A 23,404-nucleotide genomic window follows, 5' to 3' on the forward strand; every position below is an offset into this window, starting at 1 on the left:
GGGAATTATTTTAGTCCAGTGCTTGGGACTTGAAGCCAGGCAGAATACTTTGGTAGTGGGACCATGGTATCTCAGAGCTGGAAACCTCATGGTATCTGAGAAACAGACAGGATGCTCTTCACAGGGCTGCCCCCAGTGAGACACCACATCCAGCTAGACCCACCTCTGAAGGCTTTGTCACTTCCCAAACTAGGGCCAGTAGCCTAGGACCAAGCTTTTATCATGTGACCCTGGGGTGGCAACTTGAAGTTCAAACTATTACTGTTGTCACTATCCGCAACAATTCATGGTTCTTATAGTGAAGTAATTCTCACACTCTCTTTGTTTCACAAATTCACTCAGACCAGACACCAGTTGCTGATACCACAAGACACAAACTCTTCAAAGGCCCAAGCTGTTTCACTGCCTTATGTGCACACCACATACTTTCTACATTCAGTGTATAATGCTAGGCCCATCTATAATTCTTACAGGTGTTCTAACAGTAAAGTAAAATTATTTTATTCATGCTGAAAGTTCATTATCACGCCTCTTTAGTAGAAGAGGAAACTCAGGTTCTACAGAGATCTGGTGATTATCAGGCTGAAGACAATGATTCACTTTTCTTACCTTTCTTTCAAAAACACCTCTTTCAACCCACAGAAAGACAGAATCAACATACAGAAACCCATTTCTGAGGTGTGATAAACTAAAAAAAAAAAAATGAGGTTGGGGCGGGGAGTGATCCAAATCCATGATATGAATTTCTCAAAGAATTAATGCAAATACTACATTGTAAAAATTGGATTAAAACAACATGATCATATAAATTACATAACATTGGACCTAACATGTATTTCTGCTTCAAGGCATCAAGATGACACAACCATCCCTTTGGAACAAGATGTTCCTTGTATCTTGCTTACAGGGACTCCTGTTTGTCTAATTTTTTTCCTCAATTGTCATTTCAGTAAAAAAAAATGAAATATTTATGAGAGTTGGGATTGGTAAAATAATTAAAACCTAAGTGAAATGACAGTAAGATTTTGCTAAAAGGAAATAGAGCATTAGTATGAGTGAGGGAAGAATGGTAAAAAGTATTGCTACAACTAAAAGTAACAAGAGCGTTACGGTTTAAACTTGAAATCGACCCCCTCCAAGGGTCGTGTGATAAAAGCTTGGTCCTAGGCTACTGGCCCTAGTGTGGGAAGTGACAAAGACTTCGGAGGTGGGTCTAGCTGGAGGTGGTATGCCACTGGGGGTACTCCTTTGAAGAGCATCCTGTCTTTGGCCCCTTGCTGTCTCTCTGTTTCTCAGACACTAAGGTTTCCAGCTCTGAGGTACCATGGTCCCAACACTAAGGTATTCTGCCTGCCTCTTCAAGACCTAGGCATTGAATCCAGCCAACCTTTGACCAAAATAAAACCATGAACCAAAATAAATCCTTATCCCTCTTAAACTGTTGCTCCCAGGTTTTTGTCACAATGACAAAGAGCCTAGCACAGAAGATGATAAAGGGAAATGTGTGAAATAGATTTTTGTGAGATAGGTGTAACACATGTTCGTAGTTCCTCATCATCCCAGCAGGCTAACCACAGTGCCCTCCGTGAAAGTCGGAGTGATAGTGGTGATGGCGATGACGATGATAGAGGATCAGAAAATCATCTCTCCATCTTGGTGAAGCGAGTGGTTGCTCTTAAACCCTCTCGCCCACCTTTTCATATCTTTCAGTTCCAGAACTCGTTGATGGGAAGACATTCACCGCAACTGTGGTGGGTTTGAACCCCTGGGTTGAGTATGAATTCCGAACCGTTGCAGCAAACATGATTGGCATTGGGGAACCCAGCCGGCCCTCAGAGAAACGGAGGACAGAAGAGGCTCGTGAGTATTGCTCAAGCTATAGAGGGCCTGTTCTGGCACCTGCCATTCCTTAAGGAGAAACCTCGACTTAGCTTCAATGAGCTCTGTATTTACACACTTTTCCCCTTACGTGATCATAATTACCATATATTCAGCCAGTAGAATTCCAACCTTATGGGTAGTGAGCTTTAATCAAATTCTCGGTCCTCCTTATTGAATCCACTGTATCCATGTACCAGAAAAGAAAGAAGTCAAAAATGCTCAGAGAATATTTCTTCAGAAATCCTTTCTAGGATTTTCTTAAGACATAAAGCATTGCCACAAGTGAAGGATGAGAATATGCTGCCTAAAGCTTGCATGATGAACACAGGATAAAAGTAATGTGTACCCAGCTGGGTCAGATTATACTCTTGTAAACTGGGAGATCCTGTTGTGTGGTCACTATAGAGTTCCCAGCCATGAAAATTACAATGATTTGTAAAAGCATAGCAAGATCCTAAGCAGACCAACAATTTCACATTGTTATTGGAATTGATGGAAAAATCCATCGAAGTATGTATCATCAACTTTAAGGGAATATACTGAGGTACCAGCTACAGTTCCCAGCTAGATAGGTAAGGACTTTGCCTGAGTCCTTCATTTATTTGACAGCGTAACTAATCCTAAGCTTTCTTTTCCCAGCTCCAAAATTATAACTCAGTTCCTCCCTACAACCCGGAGAAGGAAGTGAGTCTTATTTCCCCCCTTTTACAGAGAAAACTGGGGATCAGAGAGGTTAAGCACAGTGAGCCAGGGTTCAACCTATGTCCCCCACTTCCTTCAACACCCAGCTCAAAAATTCAACTTCTTCTGAGAAACCATTAGCCCAGTGCTCGGCTGAGCAACCTGCTGCTCCAGAACACAGCTGCTCTTCTCCATTCTGTCTGCGACATCATTGGGTGTTGTCCAAGTCTCTCTGTGATAGTCTGCATGTATTTTCAACCTCCCGCTAGATTGTAAGCTCCACGTAGGCACAGTTTGTCCTTTCTCTCCTTTGTTACCACCTCATGGTTAATAAATGTCAAACCAAGCTTGAGGACAGATTCTTCGGTCCTTTCTTTCTCTGTGCAACTCATAGGTACTTAGAGACAGGGCTAAGCAATTGCACGGTAGTGCCTGGTAACATGCATACCCTGTTGAACCAGACACAGGTAATAATAGCAATTTCATTGGGACATTTTGCTTCTTCAAGCCAGTACAGTCTACCTTTTGTGGGTATTATTTCTGATATCCAAAAGACAAAGGAACACATGCCCAAGAATTCACTAACAGTAAGTCACCCTATCTGGGCAACCTTCCTGGCCCACATTTGCCATTAGTACCTGAAATAACTTGGTTTCTTTTTTTTTGTCTCCTGCAGTCCCCGAAGTCACCCCAGCTAACGTCAGTGGTGGTGGAGGCAGCAAATCTGAACTGGTTATAACCTGGGAGGTAAATCCATCACAGGACCAAAGGGACATGCATTTGTCTGGGTTATTTTGCTATTTTCCTCCATATGACAGGAAGCTAGAAATGGTCCCCCTCTGTTTTCAAAAAATCTATTAATGTCCATTAGGAAATGAAGGTGCTTGGCCACCCATTGTTGAAACAAGTTTTAATTTGACTCCTTGCGGGAGAAAAACAATCATGAAAGAGGAGATAACACAAGTTAAAAAAACAAGGAAGTCTGGTTCAGAGAAAGTCGGTCTTTCTTTTCGTTCTGAATTGCTGCATGGCCAATTGATTTAAAACATCTGCCAGCTATAGATTGAGTGTCCCAGACCAATTTCCTAGCAGTTGGCTTTGCTGCTGGGCTCTGAGGTATTTCTTTAAACAACCTGGAGGAAGGTTAGTCACCAATTTATTAAAAATTGATTTTGAGAGAGGAGGTGGGAGCTTCAAAAGAGGTTTGAAATGTGTTTCAAAGGTTTTAGACAATGTCCTCTGAAATAAAAAGCCTTTAATTCACCCTAAGCCCCAGCAGGGAAAGGAAAGAAATCTCTCCCTCCCTCCCAACTGAGCTCAGAGTCTCTCCTGGTTGGGGAGGGAAGGGGAGTATTGCCTGAGCAGAGGTGGCCTCCTTTTGTGAGTTCTTTTGTCTGTCTGGCACCAAAGGAAAATAATATTCGATGGAGCACAGTGGACGGGTTATTTTTTTAGGAAATCAGCTGTGTGGTAAATTAGTCATCATTTGTCAGACTGAGTCCACCTCTCCAGAGCCCAACTCTCCACTAGATCTTCATTTCGTTTTCCATGGCTGGTGTTGTTCTGGTACCCCATGAATATCTTTGGCAGGTTAAAGGATATCTCTACATTTAAAAGACTATTGAGAATAAAACCCCAAATAAAGTGATGAGGGGAACACCCTTTAATGTTTGAATCAGTTGAGGCAAGAACTAGGGAGTAACCTGTAATAGTTGAATCCATTAGGCGCGTACCCTTTAATATTTGATATTAATTAATTCATGTTATAATTAATTAATATTCAAACTACTATGCTTTCTGAGTGCCATATCTGTTTCTCCCCAGACAGTCCCTGAGGAATTACAGAATGGCAGAGGCTTTGGTTATGTGGTAGCCTTCCGGCCACATGGCAAAATGATCTGGATGCTGACAGTGCTGGCTTCAGCTGACGCTTCCAGATATGTGTTCAGGAATGAAAGCGTGCGCCCGTTCTCTCCCTTTGAGGTTAAAGTGGGTGTCTTCAACAACAAAGGAGAGGGCCCTTTCAGCCCCACCACACTGGTGTATTCTGCTGAAGAAGGTAGGGGTCATGCTACCTTAATATTTCTTCAACTCTCAAGTGGTGTTCCTTTCTTAGAGTATAAAATACTTATAAAACAAAAGCATATACAAGTATACTATAAAAGCATTAATTTACTCTCTACCACACACACTTAAGAACATGGCAACTCTGACTATGTATGCACACCCCAGGATTCCTGAATATGAGAGTTTGTGGGGGGGAAGGTTAGCCAGTTTGGGGCATAGGGGCATACAGTTAAACCTATCTCCCAAACAAAAAGCTCAAATACGACTCTATCATATATGGAAACATAGGACTCTCCATCAATTGATTGCTTTGTAAAGGACCAACCAAGCTTACAAGTTTTCTGTGTTATCTTCAGATCATACTTTCTATGTCTGTATCTATCTATTGATACATAATGCCATGTACCTATCTGTTACCATTATTTTTAGGAATCATATTTCATGCTTTTCAGTAAATAAGCAGATGGAATGTTTCATTCTCTTTCATCATCTGTGTTTTTTAAGCCATTTGCCCTGACTCTGACTTCTTAGGAGAGGGAACCATGAAACAACTTGGTTGCATGCATGCCATTCACACTGCCATGGTGGTCAAGGGTCCTCACCACTATGACTTCTCTGGAGAAGCAAAGAGAGATCTCCTTGTCCTATTTCCTGGAGTGTGCAATGGAGAGGAGCACACAAGTTGGCATTAAATCATACCAGATGAATGCTTTATTTTTTGAAAAGAGCTTTATTATAGTATGTTGTAAGGGATATTCATCAGAGAACGAGGATGGTGTTCTTTTATAGAAGGTTTAGGTCCCTGGAACAGAAGAACTTTTAAATGTATCAAATATTTATATGCTGATTTGAATTTAATTGAGTCTTAAAAAGTACATAGTGACCAATAAAATTGTTTGTGAATGTTTTTATTTAAGTTATGGCTGAACTAGGTTTTTTTTGCAAGGTACGGTATTGAAATAAGAGTTGCATATACAAATGGTGTATAAGTCTTGGAAAAGTCTGGCAAAAATCAATAAAATCTGAGAAACTCTTGGTTCAGTCTACCATTTGCATACAAGGGTACTGAGCCCCAGAAATTATAGATTATTTGTCTAGGGTTTTAAAGAATACCTTTTAAAACTAAGCCACTATGCACCTTCCTTGAATTGTAATCAATTCGGTTAACTGCTCTTGTTTCTTTCTCTCTTGTTTTCATAATCGAGCAACTGGGACTATTACTTAACTTAATTAAGAAAGATCTACTTGAAAGAATTGCTGACCATGAAAACTTATTGCTAAACTTGATCTGGGGTCACTTTAGTTCCACTTGCCTGCAGGGTAGACGTTTGTAAGACTTTAGAAGTGTTTCTTTCCTAAGCACCACCCTGCACATGGTAATTGCTTGTTTTGGAGAGATGCTGAGTGTCTCACAGGTATTAAGGACAGCTCTATGACCATGGTTTCTATTTACCTTTTATCCCATTTCTAGAAGCGTGTTCTGATGTTACTGACTGAGTAGTAATGTTCTAAATTCGTTTGCAGAACCCACCAAGCCACCAGCCAGTATCTTTGCCAGGAGTCTTTCTGCCACAGATATCGAAGTTTTCTGGGCATCCCCAATTGGGAAGAATAGAGGGCGGATTCAAGGCTATGAGGTAAGCTAGAGACGTGTGCATTTGATCTGTGTCTCTTGGTGAGACCTCTAAGAACTTATCACTGGTGGGAGAAGACCCGCACCACCCTACACAGGTATCTGTTCTAGAGGCCTGGTTTTACCATGCCATTAAAAGAAACACTAAAGAATCTACTGGAGACTGCCCTTTATCTATATTTATGCCCAAGTTTAATATATTTTCATGTGTGTGTATATGTGTGTGTGTTTATAAACATAAAGATTCACAATATAGTTGGCAAAATGAGCTTCAATAGACATATTCATAGGGATAGAGAAATGGCTCCTGATGTCAAGAGTGCTCATTGCTCTTGCAGAAGATCCAGGTTCCATTTCCAGTATCCTTGTTAAGTAACTCACAACTGCCTATAAGTCAAGCTGCAAGGGATTTGATGCACTCTTCTGGCCTCTCTGAATACCTGCATTCACACATACATACATATACATACATACATGCACACACACACAGAGAGAGACACATAATTTTAAAAAATAAAATCTTTAAGAAGAATTGGTTTTTTTGTCTTACATACCCAGAATCACCTGGACACAAACCAAAGCTGTGGAAAATAAAAGAAGTAGCCATTGATGATTTACCAGACTGTCCATGTCAGTGGAAAAGAAAAAGAAAAAGGAGATTTTCTTACTGTGGCTAATTTTACAGATCATGTAAATCTCCTTGCTCTAAAAGTTCTGTCTGTGAATTAATGCAGAAATGTAACTCCATCATAAGGACTTGCATAAAAATATTATTACCTGATGACATTGGAAATATCCCCAGGGGGATACAATTTCCATGGTCTTTCTTTTTATTTTCTCAGGTAAAATACTGGAGACATGATGACAAGGAAGAAAACGCTAGGAAAATACGAACAGTTGGAAATCAGACATCTACAAAAATCAGCAACTTGAAAGGGAGTGCACTGTATCACTTAGCTGTCAAGGCATATAACTCAGCTGGGACAGGACCCTCCAGTGCGACAGTCAATGTCACGACCAGAAAGCCACGTAAGGACAAAGTTGCTCAGAAATATTTTGGGAATTCATCAAACATACTCCAAGTTCATTACCTATCCCCACCTCCCAGGGATCATTTGCATACTAATTGGTATCATTATATGGATTCAAATGCACCTTAGCATTTTAACTGAACCTTTCAGAATACCATGCCAAATTCATTGCTCCAGAGGACAGAAAGATAAATGTTTTTCTCCTCACTAGGAAGGACTACTTCTTTTAGCTATAAATGGTAGGCGACCAACTGAATCTTTTTCCATTTGCAATGCTGTATCTCGTCAGATTTCAGTGACCTTGAAGACACATATTAGTGCAATCGCCCATTAAATTGCCTCTACTCTAGAATTCTAGTAAGGAGACATTCCTCAGAATCCATTGAGATTTAATAATCTGTGACTTCGTCTGTCTTAATTTTTTTTTTTATAGCACCAAGCCAGCCCCCCGGAAACATCATATGGAATTCATCGGACTCCAAAATTATCCTGAACTGGGATCAAGTGAAGGCCCTGGATAATGAGTCAGAAGTAAAAGGATACAAAGTGGGTAATTTCTTTTTGCAAGGACACCTAATCCTGCTATTAGCAGGACTGGCTGGCAGCAGGTGCTCCATTTCCTCAGTCTTCCCTGACGTCACTCTGGCCTTTCCAGGAATCTCCACCCTAAAGTAGATCCGTCTAAAATCTGTATGCGCTCTGTGCTAACTTTTCAGGGTTTAGACAATCATCTGGGTGAGGCAGTTCTTTATTTATCTAACAAATAACTGACATAATCATCTTGGAAAAGAAAAGAAAGGTTTAATTTGGTTCACAGTTGCTTTTTCAGTCCATGGTTGGTTAACTACTGCTTTTGCATCTCTAACAAAGCAATATATTATGACAGGGAGATGTGCTATATGGTGGCCAGGAAGCAAAAAGAAAGAGACTGAAATTATATTCTGCAGTTACCTGCAAAAGCAGTCACAAAGTCCACTCACTGTACGTTCCATCATCTACCAGTAACACTACAGGCTGGAGACTAAGCTCTTACCCTGTAGGTCCCTCTGCGGAACACTTAAGCAAGCTACAATTCCATGTAAACTTAGCTTTATTCAGCCTAGATTGGAAATGTTTAAAGACCCTGTGACTGGGAGGCTACAAAATCCCAAGAAAGCAGCCCTTTACCTTCTGCTTTTGGCAGTGAGACTTTAGTATGTGTGTGTGTTTAATCAAGAATACTAACTGCCTAATGTCTCTTTCGTTCCTGCTCTTGTTTCTATAAGTAGCTTTCTTTGTAAGAAAACAAGCTGAAAATGTTGTTTGCCAGATCATGTAAATGCTGGCCTATCTTTAAAGAGAAAATGAATGCACACATACGCCAAAAAGATGGTGTTTCATCTAGTGGAGCTGGGCTTTCAAAATGCTGTGATCTCCCTGACACAGAACTGAACTCATGACCTCTGTAAGAGCAGTATATAACTCTTGCAGGCTAAGCAATCTCTCTAGCCTTTAACTAAATTTAGACCTCCATTATAACCTAGTTGGGCTAAAACGGTTAGGTTTCAGTTTTATAATTTTACAATCTTCTTTTCCTTAAATGGGGAGTTCTGTGGTAAGAATCCCTGATATAGATCATACATATGTGACTTTCTCACCTGGCATGACTTTGCAAAAGCTGGAGGGTTGCCAGAGATCACCCACCCCATGAGTCTCTTCCTGTGGGGAACTTGGACGTTTTTCCAATATGGATATCTCAAAGTAGCTGGACTTCTGATGGGATCTTTAGCTTCAGTGAGCGAGAAAGTGAAAATTCTGTGTTCTTTTTAAAGCTAAGGATAAAACAAGCTACTATAAGGCCAGTTCAGAGTCAAAGGGGAGAGGGCGGGAACACATGTGGCAGCAATAGTGTATCATTCTGATGTGAAGGCTGATGTGTGTAAGGAGTAGCAGGGTTGGCTGTGTTCAAATGTATAGACCAGGTTACACATTGAACAGACCATGACCAGGGATCTGGTCCCAACCTCTGCAAGGAGTGAAGGAAGAAACTGCAGCTGTTTGGCTAGAAGAAGAACAATATTCTCAGTAGCGTAATGCTTCAAATATCTAGAGACTTGAAATGATGAGTAGAATTCTTCTCCATTTTATGACTCCTGAAATGTTGATTTCCAAGTGCTTTACCTTGAGAAAATTTCGAAAGCATAGTCTTGGTTTTATAATCTTCCTTAAGTAATATAAAGAGTGGTAGGGTTTATGAAAGTGGACTTGCAAGTTTTCGAGAAAAGTCATTTTTTTTCCTTTTGAAGGATTATTGTAAAATCACTAGCAGTTAAGAGCATGTCCACATAGACATGGTGACGACAGTTTATGAAAAGCTCTACACAAAGTCACTCATCCTGAGTCGAGACAGGCAGCAAAATGCTCTTAACTTGAATGCCACATTGAATTTCCTTCTCCGCATCTCTGTAAAAAGTGGTGTAGCAAACACCTGCTTGCTTCCAGCAGTGGAGAAGACGCCATTTTTCTTTGAGCCAAGTCCATCCATTCTTGGACAGCTTTGGCTTCTGTAAAGTACAAGTGAGCCAAAATTTGACTCCTCAGAAGAGAACTGTTGTTTTTCATATATGATTTAGGGAAACTGTTTCTATTTCTGTAGAAATAGAATGAAATCTGGGAATAAATTCAAACTAGGACATTTAGTTCTCTCTCTGATTCAAATATCAGGTCAGCTGAGGTCATGTTTTACGGCATTAGGCATGTCATTTCTAGCTTTTGGAGTTAAGCTGTGAGAATATAGAGTAGCCCCTCTGTGACAGGAGGGTACATGAGGGAGGCATCACGCATAGGTGGAGTCAACTGTGCACAATGCTCTGGACTACTTGTCATGAAGGTAAAAGAAAGACAGGGTGGCAAGGTAAAATCTTGGCACTCTCCAATGAAAACACTTTCTGAGTCCTTGATTTCCAACTCAACATCTCTCCTTTTAAGGATGTAGCTAGAGAGGCTGGACTCCCTGTTCTTCTGTTGGATCCCACAGACTCTCACCATGATTAGCTAGCTATACATACTGAGTGTTCCATATGCGTGCTCACGTTTAAGGCTATAAATGTATAATTGGTTCTTTCCTTGATATCACAGACTGAAGCCACACTTAAAGCTGGGGTTATAGAAGGAAAATGTGGATCTCTTAGCTCTGGGAGAGATGATCTTTGACAGGGAACTTGTCACATTGCAAAAGGCTCTACTTATACCATGTACTTTAAATTCACCTTCCTTCCTATATACTAAAGTTTTTTATAGTAATGGGTTTTATATTGTGATTTTTGTTGTGTGGGTCCATTCAACTCCTGTTTACATAGGGTAGTCTCAATAAGAAATGGACTTTAGAACATTGGAGGCCCAGGGTACCTTGTAAGTTACTTATGACATTAGTGTATTTGAGACAGCACAGTAAAGATACTGCTGATATGACTGATTCATTATTAGGAGGAAGGTCTTTATTGTAAATAAGAGAGAGAAAATATCCAGAGGCATCTGGAAGAGTCCAGAGAGGAGGAAACAGACTAGACATGGCCAGGTCTAGGGAAAGGGGAGAGTGACAGAGAATAGTGAAGACAGCAAAATAGCAGGAGATAGAGACGAGAGCACAGTGAAGGAGAGAAGAGGGAGAGAATAGCAAGAGAGCAAGAGGATAGCAAGAGACAGAACAATGTTTCTCATCCTTCTAGTCCCTCATGTTGTAGTGGTCCCACCATAAAAGTACTTCATTGTTACTTCATAACTGTAACTTTTTGCTGCTGTTATGAATCATAATGGAAATGTCTGGCATATACGATATCTGATGTGTGATCCCTGTGGGGTTGTAGCCCACAGGCTGAGAACCACTGAGATAGAGAGACTGTGTGACGAGGACAAGTCATAAGGACTATAATGAGGATTAGTAACTGGGGGCAGCCAAGGTTCTGGGTGCTAGCATGGGCTTTGACATCTGTAACAGGTATTTGTGATATTGAGGGAGCCTGGAGGCCAGCGTAGGTTTTGGCATGCTGATAGATGCCACAGATAGCCATTTGCCCCTTCTATCATAGGTATAGAAAAGGACTACTTTTTGGCAGAGAGGAACCAGTTTCAAAAGTTCCTGAGGAATTTTGGCTTTTATCTAACTGCCAGAAACCTTTCTGTAGTCAAGTTTGACCTCATTTATGGATATATAGAGATCCTGAGACCTAAAATCAGATTTAAAGGAATAATATCTGCTCTCCGGCAGGCAAAATAAACTACCCAGGCAAATAAGTGAATCAAGCTGACTGAGCCCATTCAACAAACACTCTAGAAATTTGTCCAAGATTCTTAACCATCTTACCTTCAATAAGCCCTTAAAGAAAAAATTTCTAGAATCTAGTGTCTATTAACCCTAAGTTTAAAGGCACAGAAAATTGCAAAAACAGTATCTCTGGAAGACCCAAACCTGAGATCTAAACACAGCAGTGTAGAGTCTGATTCTGGCTTTTGGCCACATGGTTATTTTGCTGACAGGAATCAGCAAACATAGCAGCTGAAGGATAAAGCGTGACGAAGAAAAAGGCATGAGGGTGAGAAGAGCAGAAGAGCCAGGGGGCAAACTGGAAAGATGTTCCATTTTATATAAAGGCCAAGGAAAGTCACTTTGGCAGTTATATCTCAACTGGGCTTTGAATGAAAGTAGGAAATGAGGCAGGCAGCTCTCTGGGAAAATATGTAGACAGAAGGCACGAGGGTCCAGAGGTGGACATATGCCAACGTAACAGAATAGGAAATATTGGTGATGATAGCAACAGATTTTGTGACTGTCCAGAAGAGGGTGGAACATTTTAGCTCCAGGTGTTTCCAATGAGAAGAATAGACCAGCGTCTGTGTCTGTGTGTGTGCTACTGTAAGAGAATAACTGAGCCTTCCTATTTTAGGATAAATGGAAAACTACTTGTGGAGGCTGGGAATTTCAACACTAAAGTGTTGGCTCACAAGGACAGTCTTCTTTCTCTGCAATTATGCAACAGAAGGCAAGAGACTGAGACACACTAAAAGGGGACAGGATTACTACAACAGCACCAGTCCCACCATGAGGCTGGAACTCCCATAGCTCAGACACATCTGAGTCAAATCACTTCTTAAATGGTCCTTTATTTTTATTTTTGAGACAGAGTCCAACTCTGTAGCCATAGATGATCTGGAATTCACTATGTAGCTAAACTGGCCTAAATCCACAGTAATCCTCCTGCCTCAGCATCCTTAGTAATAGGTAATAGTAATAGGTAAGCGTAAGCCACCATGTTCCACATTTTTAAATTGTTGCAGTAGCAATCAGGAACTTTATAGAGTAGATAAACATCCAAACCATAGCAGACATGATGGCCATATCTTTCAATAGTAAACCTTCATGCATAATTTCTTAGTTCATTAAGGTTGGCATTAAAAAAAAACAAACACTAATGTGACCAAACAAGTAATAAATTCCAGCAGCATAAGATCCTCAGGCTGCATGTTCTCTGACTTTATTTTTTACATTTTATTTACTTATGTGTGTGTTTGCATGTGTATCTATGTGTCCACATGTGCTTGTACCTCCATGTATACAGCAGGTATGTGCAGGTAGAGGACAACTTTCAGTAGTTAATTTTCTTCTTTCACCATGTGGATCTGGAGATCTGATCAAGGTCATCAGGCTTGGTGGCAGGCTTCTTTACCTGCTGGGCCATTGGTTTCCCTCCCTCCCCCCTTTTAAGTTCATTGTCTTTTCCCCTTATTTTTCACAATGAAGACTGAGACACAGAAGGGAAAGCAAATTGACCTAGAGGTGGGAGCTCAATTGTTATGAATAATCAGGCTCTGGAGTTTGACTTCTTAGGTTTAAACATGGGGTCAATCACTTACTTGTCATGGGCCTATAGGCAATAGTCTACTATTTCCAGGTCTTAGGTTGCCATCTTTGAGGTAGTAATTACGCATATCTAGGGAGATGATCTATGTAAACCTTTAGAAGAGAAGTGTTCAGACATTAGAGAAATGAAAGCAGTCACTGTTTGCTGTTGTTATCATTATTCCCAAGAATCCTCTCTTGCTGCCCTCCTGTATTATATCAGATACAAGCACAGCCTTCGCATCAGTCAGCTGCACCAAGGGTTTGGTGTAAATAAACCAGTAAACCTCCTGCTTGCCTTTATTTAGGTGACATTACAGTCTCCACTATTACAAGATTGATAAGCGGGGTTGATTTAGAAAAAAGAAAAAAAAAGGAAAAGAAAAAATAGGCTGTTTTTTCTTGGAAATGTTTCTTTTGGATTTATACTTGAAACTGGTTGGATTCTCCGAGCTCTTGCAAGGGCCAGAAGTAAATCACAGAAGCAATTTGTTCCTCTGAGTCAGATGTGACCTTGCATCCCATCAACCAGCCCATTCTCCTGAAGGGCTGAGATGAGAAGCAGTGGCTGAGGATTTATTGGCGCTTGGTCATTAGCAAAGAGATGCCAAGCCTGGTACAGCTGATGCTTCAGAGCGGGGAAACAGGAGGGTTTGTGAATCTTTCCACCCTAAGGAAATTGTGTTTTCCACCTTGTATTAAAGGGCTATAAATTAAGGTGATAAAATGCCAAAGAACAAATGGGATCTAAACTATGTTAAGGAAATCTTGTGAATTTTGCTTATGTTTGATTCTGTCTTGTAATAGAAGACTGACCATTCATCTATGATCTCAGTAGATCAATATTTATAGGGGTCTTAAAGAAAACCTTAAAGTCCAATGGTTCTCAGACTGGGATCCTTGGTCTAACAGCATTGGTGTAGGTAGAGAACTTACTAGAGAGGCAAACATTCGGTTCTCAGCCACTAGAAACTCCAGGGATGAGCTGAGCAAATGACACTTTAAGTATCTTGCCTGGTGACTATGAGGCAGAGCAAAATTGCTTCCCACACTCCCACTTCGGCTGAGAAGAATAGATTTAGAGCATCAATAAGTGTCCCAGAATACCCAAGGCCTAGGACCACTGGTGTCCTCCAGCTCCATCTTTTCTATCCTGTGGGAAGCTGGAGAAGGTAAACTAGTTTGCTTTCTGACTGCAGGCTTGGGAATCAGGTTCCCATCACTTCTTCTCCACAGTGTAAGAGGACCCCAGGTCTCAGCGTCCTCATCTGTGAAAAGGTATAATACCTGCATTGTGGAATTGTGGTAACAATGACAAACCACCTAGAAGAGTCAGAAGCTACAGGGTAGCTGTCCTCATGGTTGTTGCTGGGCACACAATGACAGGCGCACATTTTTTTATTCCTTTGTATTTTGTTCCCTACTGGGTTGAGGTCCATCAGAGACCCAGTCAAGTGTGTTTTCAGTAAAGCTAGTCAGCCACCTCATCGGATAAATTACAGCCCAAACTCAGCATCAAAGAGGCCCAGGAAGGAAAGCAAAGGTGCATGAGTGAAACTGTTCAGACCCACGGTGCTTCCAGATTGTCACTGATTGCCTCTTCTGCGCCATCCCTACAAAGGGTCCCAGTGGGAGGGAAAGTGGAGGGCTCACTGCCCTTGCCGTTCAGAAACCATCTATGTGTGTAGAAATGTCATCTTTCAAGAAATTTCTTGATAATAACAACCTTCTGGGCATCTCTTGTGCTTGGAGCTCCTGCTGTGTGCACTCATCTTGTTTCATTTAAGCCTGCATAGATATAATTTGGGAATTTCCCATTATGCATCCTAACTCACTTCCCAGGCCTCCCAGGTCCACCCCCCTCCCGCAACACTTTCTTTCTCCCAACAAAGAAAAAGAAGAAGAAAAATAAACAAGTCTAATTTGTGTTTTCTATGTACTCACTGGGCCATACTTAATGTGTCCTTTGAACCCAGTCCTCATTGCATTCAGTCTTTATGAAATTTCAAAAAGTGGGTTTTATTTTCCCCATTTTACAGTGGAAGGAACCGAAGAGTGAAGTTAAGTTAATGACCCATGGCCACACAAAGCCAAATCTATTCTGATACTAAGGCTCCTGGTGTATCACTAATTCTGCATCCTTATTCGGACTTCTGTATTTCAATTATGTTAGTTGACCAAACTGAAAGAATAGCCATTCATACTGCTCTCATTTCCCACTTGAAGTATCCTCTCAACAATTCTCTCCATGACATTACAGCAACAGACATGACCCTCACCACAAATGAACTTTCTCTGTATGAGCAGGCTGATAGGTCCCTTCCATCACCTTGCATTTAGCTGGTACCCAGAGATAGAAAAGAGCAGACACCACACCTTGGGCATCAGTTAAAACAGCAGATGACACCCATTCTTTCTACATCTGCAGGTCTTGTACAGATGGAACAGGCAAAGCAGCACATCCGTCATTGAAACAAACAAAACATCTGTGGAGCTTTCTTTACCATTTGATGAAGATTACATCATAGAGATCAAGCCATTCAGCGATGGAGGGGACGGCAGCAGCAGTGAGCAAATCCGAATCCCAAAGATATCAAGTAAGAACGCTCTTCTCACCCTTTCCCCCTGCCTGTTGTGGCACTCTCCTAGATTACCCAAGACTTCAAGAAACTGAAAAGAATGAATCATAATTAAAATGAATGACAGTAGCCTCTTTCCTCCATCACTAATGTTTTCTGTTTGCAAGAAACGTCATACAAAAAAAAAAAAAGAAAGAAAGAAAAAGAAAAAAATCTTTGCCCAGTTTTCATGGATTTAGTCAGTGACCAACCAACATAGTATATGAAAACTGTCCCACATAAGTCATAGAGGGCTGTTTAATATTGATTCATTAGCTTACATAGTCCCCACATGATGGCTCCCAAAGCTAATGAACAATGCAGTTAAGAAGAATAGGCAAAAAGGTTTGATGGTGTCATTATTGCTCTTTTAGACAGGATCTTACTACATAGCATGACTGGTCTGGAACTTGCTATAAAGAACAGGCTGGCCTTGAACTCACTGAGATTCTTGTGACTCTGCCTCCCTAATGCTGGGATGAAGGGGATTAAATATGTACAACTCTATCTCCAGCCAAAATGTTCTTCATAAGGCTGTGGTATTTTATCCCCAGTGAACTTGTGTAATTGAGTCTTGAGTTGGAAATGTTTTTAAGTTAACATGATATATTTTGATTGAGTATATGTAATCTACATGCAAAATACATATGGCTATATATAGTTAATTGTCTCCATTTAAAATGTTGTTAAATAGTATGTGAAAGTAGCCTTTTTGAGGAAATGCATTCTGTTCAGTTTTTAAATTATGTTTATAAATATCACAACAGCATACTAATTTTGTTATATAATTTTATTTATTTTAATAAAAGCCAAAATTCAGAGTAAATAAATCAGAATAATGATTGGCAGCAGCTGTTGAGTGGTGAAATGGCAGTTTAATGAATATTTCTGCACTATTTAGTGTGATTTTAAAAACATCTAGAAAGAGTGGTTCTAGTTATACAGCATCTGAAAATATTTGCTGCCAATGGACGGCACTGGTTTTGTCTTTGTTTTGGCAGGCAGGGTCTTAAAAAGTAGCTCTGATTGGCCTGGGGCTAGGTATGTAGAGGAAGCTGTTCTCCAACTTGCAGAAATCCTTCTGTTTCTGCTTCTTAAGTGCCAGGATTAGAGTAACCATAACTACCTGAATTGTATTCTTTACTTTATCTGGTCCCTTTGTTTATGGAGTGTTTTATATTGATAAGGAAAAGATTAGATAGGCATCCAAGTTGCCATTAGATATCTAGGTACATAATTTTTCTGGCCTTTGGAATTGAAGCCTGAATATTAGAGGATCAATGCAGGCTGGAATTAAAGTTTCAAACTATCACTAGACAGAAGACATTTTAAACCATGGATGATGTCCTCAACTCTGAGACCCTAATTTTAGTGCTGGAGTAAGTCTCTGCTAGGTGTCCATCATTCTATTTTTCAGAGGATGAGAAGGCTATTATGTCTTATAGATAGCAAAGTAGTCATGAAAAAATTTTAATGGCTTCTGTAAAATTTCTCAGTTCAGAATAGTAAAGAGCTCCTGGGTCACTTCACCCATTCTCTGAATTGCCTTTCATTTAGGAAGGATTCAAAAAGTACTTGTCTTTTTCAAAAATGGGGTACAGTGGGAAACTGAGGTCAAAAGCGATACCCCAGAGATGGAGTTCATACTTACACACACACACACACACACACACACACGCACACACGCACACAAGTAGCCTTGGCTGACCTGGAACTAGCTATATAGATGAACTAGCTATTGCCAAACAAGGGCTCTAGTGTCCCCTGAAAGGGAGCCAGCCATACAGTGAGCTACAGAAGTAATTTCCTGGCTACAACAGCACACAACTGTGATTTACCTCACGCTCTTTCCATCTTACCGCAAACTTCTTATCATAGCAAAGATCTTCCTTCTGCTCACTGGTGCTCTTTGGTCCTGTTCATGACAGGAACATATAGAGTGTGTGAATAATGAAGGTTTGAGTGTTAGCAGAGAATGTCTTCCCTTAAGGGACTTCATTTCCGTCAAATGGGGAGATCAGACTACCTTAAAGAAACCCAGACTGACAAGAGAAAAGCTTTTATTATGAAAAAAATGTACAACCCATATGAAAAAGTTTGTCTAAAATATGATTATTTTGTCTGAGCAAAAGAAATGTATTTAAACAAACATGGTTTCAACTCCCAATCCAGCCATTCACTTAGCTAGCAATCTTAGACAAGTTAGTTACCTCATCTCCTGGGATCCCAGTCTTTTCAACTGACAAATGAAACACTGACAATGTCTGGTCCGCAGAGGGGGCTGAAAAGCTGAGTGTCACATTGTCTGTGAAGCACAAAGGTGAGGATCAAAAGGGAGTATCAGTTTCGTGCTGTTCCCTCAGGGACATATTGACCCGTATCAAACATATTGCTAGTAATATTGAAGTATGGATACCATCAGTTTATATAAAAAAAATCGTAGAAGAGTCTGCAGACTATTCCCTAGCCTGCTCCCAGCCCACAGATAGATCATCATGAACTGATGTCAATAGATCATTGATAGGGAATCATTTAGGCAGGGCTGGAAAAAAAGCTCAGTCAGTAAAATGCTTGCCTCACAATATGGAGGATTTGAATATGAACTCTATCCTGCGTTTAAAAAGCAAGCTTGATATAGCCATAGACCCTTGTAATGCTAGCACCAGGGATGTAGAGATAGGAAGATCCATCTCTTAATGAGTTCCAGTCCATTTAGAGACCTGGCATTGAGAAAGCAAAGTGAATGGCATCCTTCTAAAAAGTTGACAGTGTTCCCTCACCTCCATATGCATACTTATATGTATGCACACATACCAGTTCATACAAGTGCTTTTGCATATATATACACTCATGATAAAAATAAAATAAACAACTAGATGATGGATGAACATACAGTATGGTTCTATAGAACCCAGCCAGTCATACTGTTTCGGTGATGTCCTGTAGCATCTCTTTCCTTTGTATACAGGATGAGACCCTTTTAAATGAATTTGTTCTCTCTTTACAGATTCCTATGCAAGAGGATCTGGGGCTTCTACCTCCAATGCGTGTACACTGTCAGCCATCAGTACAATAATGATCTCTCTCACAGCGAGGTCTAGTTTATGACAAAAGTTATCTAAAGGACTTGCTATTTATAATATAAGCAACATTTAGCTAGTTGTTTTGAAGACACCCAGTACTAAGTAATATTGTTGTTCAAGTACATCTTATTACTGGAAAAAAAATGTTCTTTGCTTCGTTAGGAATGGCGTTATACAGTACTTCCTCAAAGCAAATCTAGCTTTGTCTGAAGTTTCTTTGGAAACTCTGCAATGCACTGAAGACATCTGTAATACGATGTTACCAAAGCAGTTTACATATGTCCTTATATGCATATTTTTATTATATATTTAGTGTTTTATAGAATTTTTTAAAGTTAACATGATGTAGATATTGGTTTTTTCCTCTGCTGTAAAATGCTCTGGGCAACACAACCACACAATTATGATTTGAGAAGATTTCCTTTAAGGACAGAGTTTGGCACTCATCTCAGTAAATGAATTACAAATTACTTGTACAGTTTTACAAGGATCTGGTGGCAAAACAGCTGGAGAGTGGGTCTGAAACTCAAGGCTGCTGTATATAAATTACCCCTTGAATGGTTAATGTGTTGAATTGAGTCCCTTTGACAGATGTGATATGTTTTCCCACCCTGTTGTAAATTTTGTTGTTCAACACGAATTGAGATGGTTTCAGGAACTGCAACTCTCGAAAGCTAAACTTCCCAGCCCAAGAGGCACCTTGTGCAATCCTTCCATCCCTGAACTTAGCATTGTCTGGTAAGGTTTTATTTGAGCATCGTCTTTGTAGTAGCATTATCTTAGACATTGAATTTGAAGTTGCATATCCTGTAGTAACATAGACAAAAAGTTACTATAATCAAACAAGTCTTTCATGGCATAAAAGGTAATTTTTCTCTTTAGACATATGTTTTGAATGTAAATTTTTTAATAAGTAAATCTGTCAATGAATTTATAATTTCAAATTTTCTTATAGATAACATGTGTAACTGTAATGATAGAACCCTTCTTTTGAATGACAATAACATGTAATTTGAAAAAATTTCCTATTTCTGCAAATAGCTGCTGCAAAGAATTTTACATATGAATCTATACACTATCAGTAGTACAGATGTATTGTATCTTGATGTCGCTCCTGTTTTGCAGTAGCTAGTCTGGTTGCTTTATACGCTTTACATAAATCTTAAAATCATACAATGAAAGATGGCAATATCAACAAAACCTTATTCTTATGAGAAGAACTCTTTGTTACGATGGGGATGTTTTCTAAGCTGACAAGGGTGGAATACAGAAGGCAATGAGATTTTCTATAAAGATTTTCACATTCAAACACACAGCCGCCTTTTTCTTCTTTCTTGGAGAGCTCATGATTGCCTGTAATTTGTCACTTTGCTTACACATAACATAGATTTTCAACCTTTGAATTATATTCATCCAATAAAGTCATTGTGAGGATTCCATTGGTGTGAAAATTAGGATGGTAACAGGAAAATATTGTCAGTATTTCATCTGTTTGCATTTCTTAGATTGATATGCTTTACTTCTATGTTAAAACATGATTTAAAAGACACATGCAAAAAATCAACATAATAATAAAATGAATGAAAAAACCTGATACCCCCAGGTAGTACCCAACCCCAGTGTAAATGATATCTACCCGTGATCTAGCATATGTAATCTTTTTTAAAGGTATTGTTAATAAATATTCTGTCATTTGTAAAGATATCTGCCTTCTGGGAGCATTATTCCTGCCTGCCTGTCAGGGAATTTGTTAGCTTACCCTTGTGCTAGTCACAGCTTGGGACCATAGGGGCACTCAAAAGTATCTAGTTCTGACCCAAAGCTAAGTGACCCAATACCAAAGGTGACTTGACAACCCTGAAGACAGCATTTCAAATCCTCCTTGGAAGCAAAAAAAATCAAAACCAAGTAAGTCTTGAAACTGAGACTAGAATATTTTTTCCTTGGCTAGCCAAGATTTTGTATATTTGATCTAAGAGTATCTGTTGTTTCCCTGCCCAAAATCTTAAAATCTCTATATAAAGTTAAGCACGTCGGGCCCTTCTTAGTCTAAATCCCTTACCCGTATACCCAGTCACACCAAGCCCTACTTGGTCCCTTTACACTGCTTGCTTTTGGTCTCACCTCTGTGCCTTTTGGTCTCATGGCTGTTCCTCCATGAAATGTTCCCCACACTCTCCCACCATGCCCTGGGGCACTTCCAACACTCCAGCTCATCTGTGAGACCTTCCCACATGCCTGTCCTTGTGATGTCCTTCCTGTGAATTTGCTGCAGCCCTTCATTTGGTATTTCATAGGGTACTACTTTTGGAAATCTCTTGTACTGTTACCATGCATTTGAACCTAACTCCTGTATTGTTACTGACTTTTCCTTGTATGTATGCCTTGACTTCCCAACTAGATTGTAAGCTCCTTGAGAGCAGGGACATTGGTTTTCTCTTCCATGTACTCTCCATAGTGCCTAGCACAGTGCCTTGCAATAAATACTCATTGATGAATTGATTGAAGGGGTCTTTGAAGTAGCATTTTGCATCAGTTGTCGGCCTGTGTGCTATATAGCAATCCAAGCAGGAAGGACTGTGTCACTATTTTGGTGATGCTCTGGAAAGTGCCAGTGGCTTCTAGTCTTATGCTTTGATGAACTCTTTTCATCTCTCAGCTTTATCATCGGACAGTAATGCCCTAAATTAGCTGAAACCAACTGGACTAAAGAGTTTGGCAAGCGCCACGTTCACCAAAACTTGTCCGATTTGTTAGGTTTCCATGGTTGTTGTGGGTAGGGGCCACTGTGTGAAAGCAACAAAAACAAGTGTCCTACCTGAACCAAACGGAAAGGAACTAGTTAACATCTCACAGGGTCATCACAGGAGCACAGGAAATACCAGAGGCCCAAACCTTGATGACTGGAAGCACCAGGCTATTCTCAGGAGTATAGAAACCTTGCCACGTCCTTTTGGTGTATGGTTTAAAGGATAAATCAATTGTGTTTCTGGGTTTGATGTCCTTCTGCTCAGTGTGCTCTTCACTTATTCAGGGAGTGTCTGATCAGTGTGGATCACACACGCTGATCATCCTGCTCACACCAAGCCTTCACTCACAGGCACAGTGTACTAACTAACCCACGAGTGGAATGATGCCACTAGAAGATGAGAGAATAGGTACTGGGAGGCTCTAAACAGCAGGCTTTCTGTGTCTAGCCAACCAAGGGAAATGAGCTCCAACCTTACAATCAAGTGGGGTCTGCCCCTCTTTGAGGGCTATTCCCAAGGGAAGAACACTGTGAATATTTGATTTTTTTTAATCTTCTCATGTTCTTTTGAATGTCACTCACCTATGATTTCACTATATGACAAAAAAAAAAAAAAGATATTCTGCCCTGACAGGTAATTGGATCCCATCAGGTTAACTGGTTTTTACTGCGCTAACAAGCCCTCTGTACAAAGCAGTACCTTTCCATGGGGCTGAAAGGGTAGGCAATAAACTTTGATTCTCAGGTAAGAACTGAATTCTTTCAGCCAAAAACGTAGGCATTACCATGAGCTTTTATTTTAAAACAAAATGATTGTGGCTATTTTTACATTTAGTAGACTATTAAAATCCTGGTTAACCTTTTCCAAACTTTTTTACCTTCCCTGCCTTGCTACCAATATACTCAAGGAACATTGCCTATAAAAGCAGCCCATAATTAACTACATTAAATGTCATGGGATTATGGGATTTATGCAATATTAACTAGCAGGTGATTTTTTTATTGTACTAGACTGTCACCCTCCTGCCTTCATTTCACATCTGCTTTCAAGACTTGACTGTATTTTCCTGTTTTTAAAATGAGTACTGGGTTCTCACTGAGAATGCGGTCAACCATAGTGACTTACTTGAAATACGGCTCTTAAAATTAAGTATTTCTAGTCAAACTGGGGATATACAAAAGTAATTCTATTACACATGCCTGCCCCTAGGGCCTCACAAGGGCAGCCTAAGCCAAAGGCTAATGATATGTCTGTGGATTCTCAAAGTCTGTTCTGACAAATGCCCTTCTTACTTTGGGCAATCTGTAGGATGTTCTAGATGCACAACTCTCCAAACATTAGTGATTATTTTATAAATTAACTGTAGAAGGAGCTGCCAACTGCATTCCTGCCGCACAGCTCCTGGTCACCTGGCTAGCTTATGCCCCGAAATAACAACTCACAAACTGTATTCTTTTAAACACTGCCTGGCCCATTATATCTAGCCTCTTCTAGGCTAATTCTCACATATTAATTTAGCCCATTTCTAATAATCTGTGTAGCACCGCTAGGTGAACTTACCAGGAAAGACTCAGCATGTCTGACCTGGCGGCTTGCTTCATCACGTCTGCCTGGGAGAGGGGAGCATGGCATCTGAGCTCACTTTCTCTTCCTCCCAGCATTCTGTTCTGTTTACTCCACCCACCTATGTTCTAACCTATTTGGCCAAGCAGTTTCTTTATTAATTAACCAATGACCTTCCTCCATCATTGCCAGATGAAGGCGAAGGCGTAAGTCACAAACAAT

The 23,404-nt window shown here is 40.2% G+C and overlaps 1 protein-coding gene across 6 annotated transcripts in view; it reads left to right on the top strand.

The window, feature by feature from the left end:
• The window catches only part of Cntn4 (contactin 4), a 995,812-nt gene extending 975,248 nt beyond the window's left edge, over nt 1–20,564 (top strand). For 5 of the 6 annotated variants that reach the window (XM_041635217.1, XM_041635207.1, XM_041635202.1 and 2 more), the window contains 8 exons: nt 1,711–1,860; nt 3,239–3,309; nt 4,387–4,621; nt 6,154–6,266; nt 7,105–7,291; nt 7,727–7,839; nt 15,597–15,765; nt 18,794–20,564. In XM_041635217.1, coding sequence (XP_041491151.1) covers nt 1,711–1,860; nt 3,239–3,309; nt 4,387–4,621; nt 6,154–6,266; nt 7,105–7,291; nt 7,727–7,839; nt 15,597–15,765; nt 18,794–18,894 — 1,139 coding nt within the window. In that variant the 3' untranslated portion in view covers nt 18,895–20,564. Of the gene's footprint in view, nt 1–1,710; nt 1,861–3,238; nt 3,310–4,386; nt 4,622–6,153; nt 6,267–7,104; nt 7,292–7,726; nt 7,844–15,596; nt 15,766–18,793 lie in introns of all 6 variants that reach the window. The other variant, XR_005972615.1, reaches the window with a different exon arrangement.
• The last annotated feature ends 2,840 nt before the right edge of the window (nt 20,565–23,404 follow it).

The sequence above is a fragment of the Microtus oregoni genome, unplaced genomic scaffold (genome assembly GCF_018167655.1).
Source record: "Microtus oregoni isolate MIOR12 unplaced genomic scaffold, Mior012 000002F_ref0000024, whole genome shotgun sequence".
In the NCBI taxonomy this organism is placed as follows: Eukaryota; Metazoa; Chordata; class Mammalia; order Rodentia; family Cricetidae; genus Microtus; species Microtus oregoni.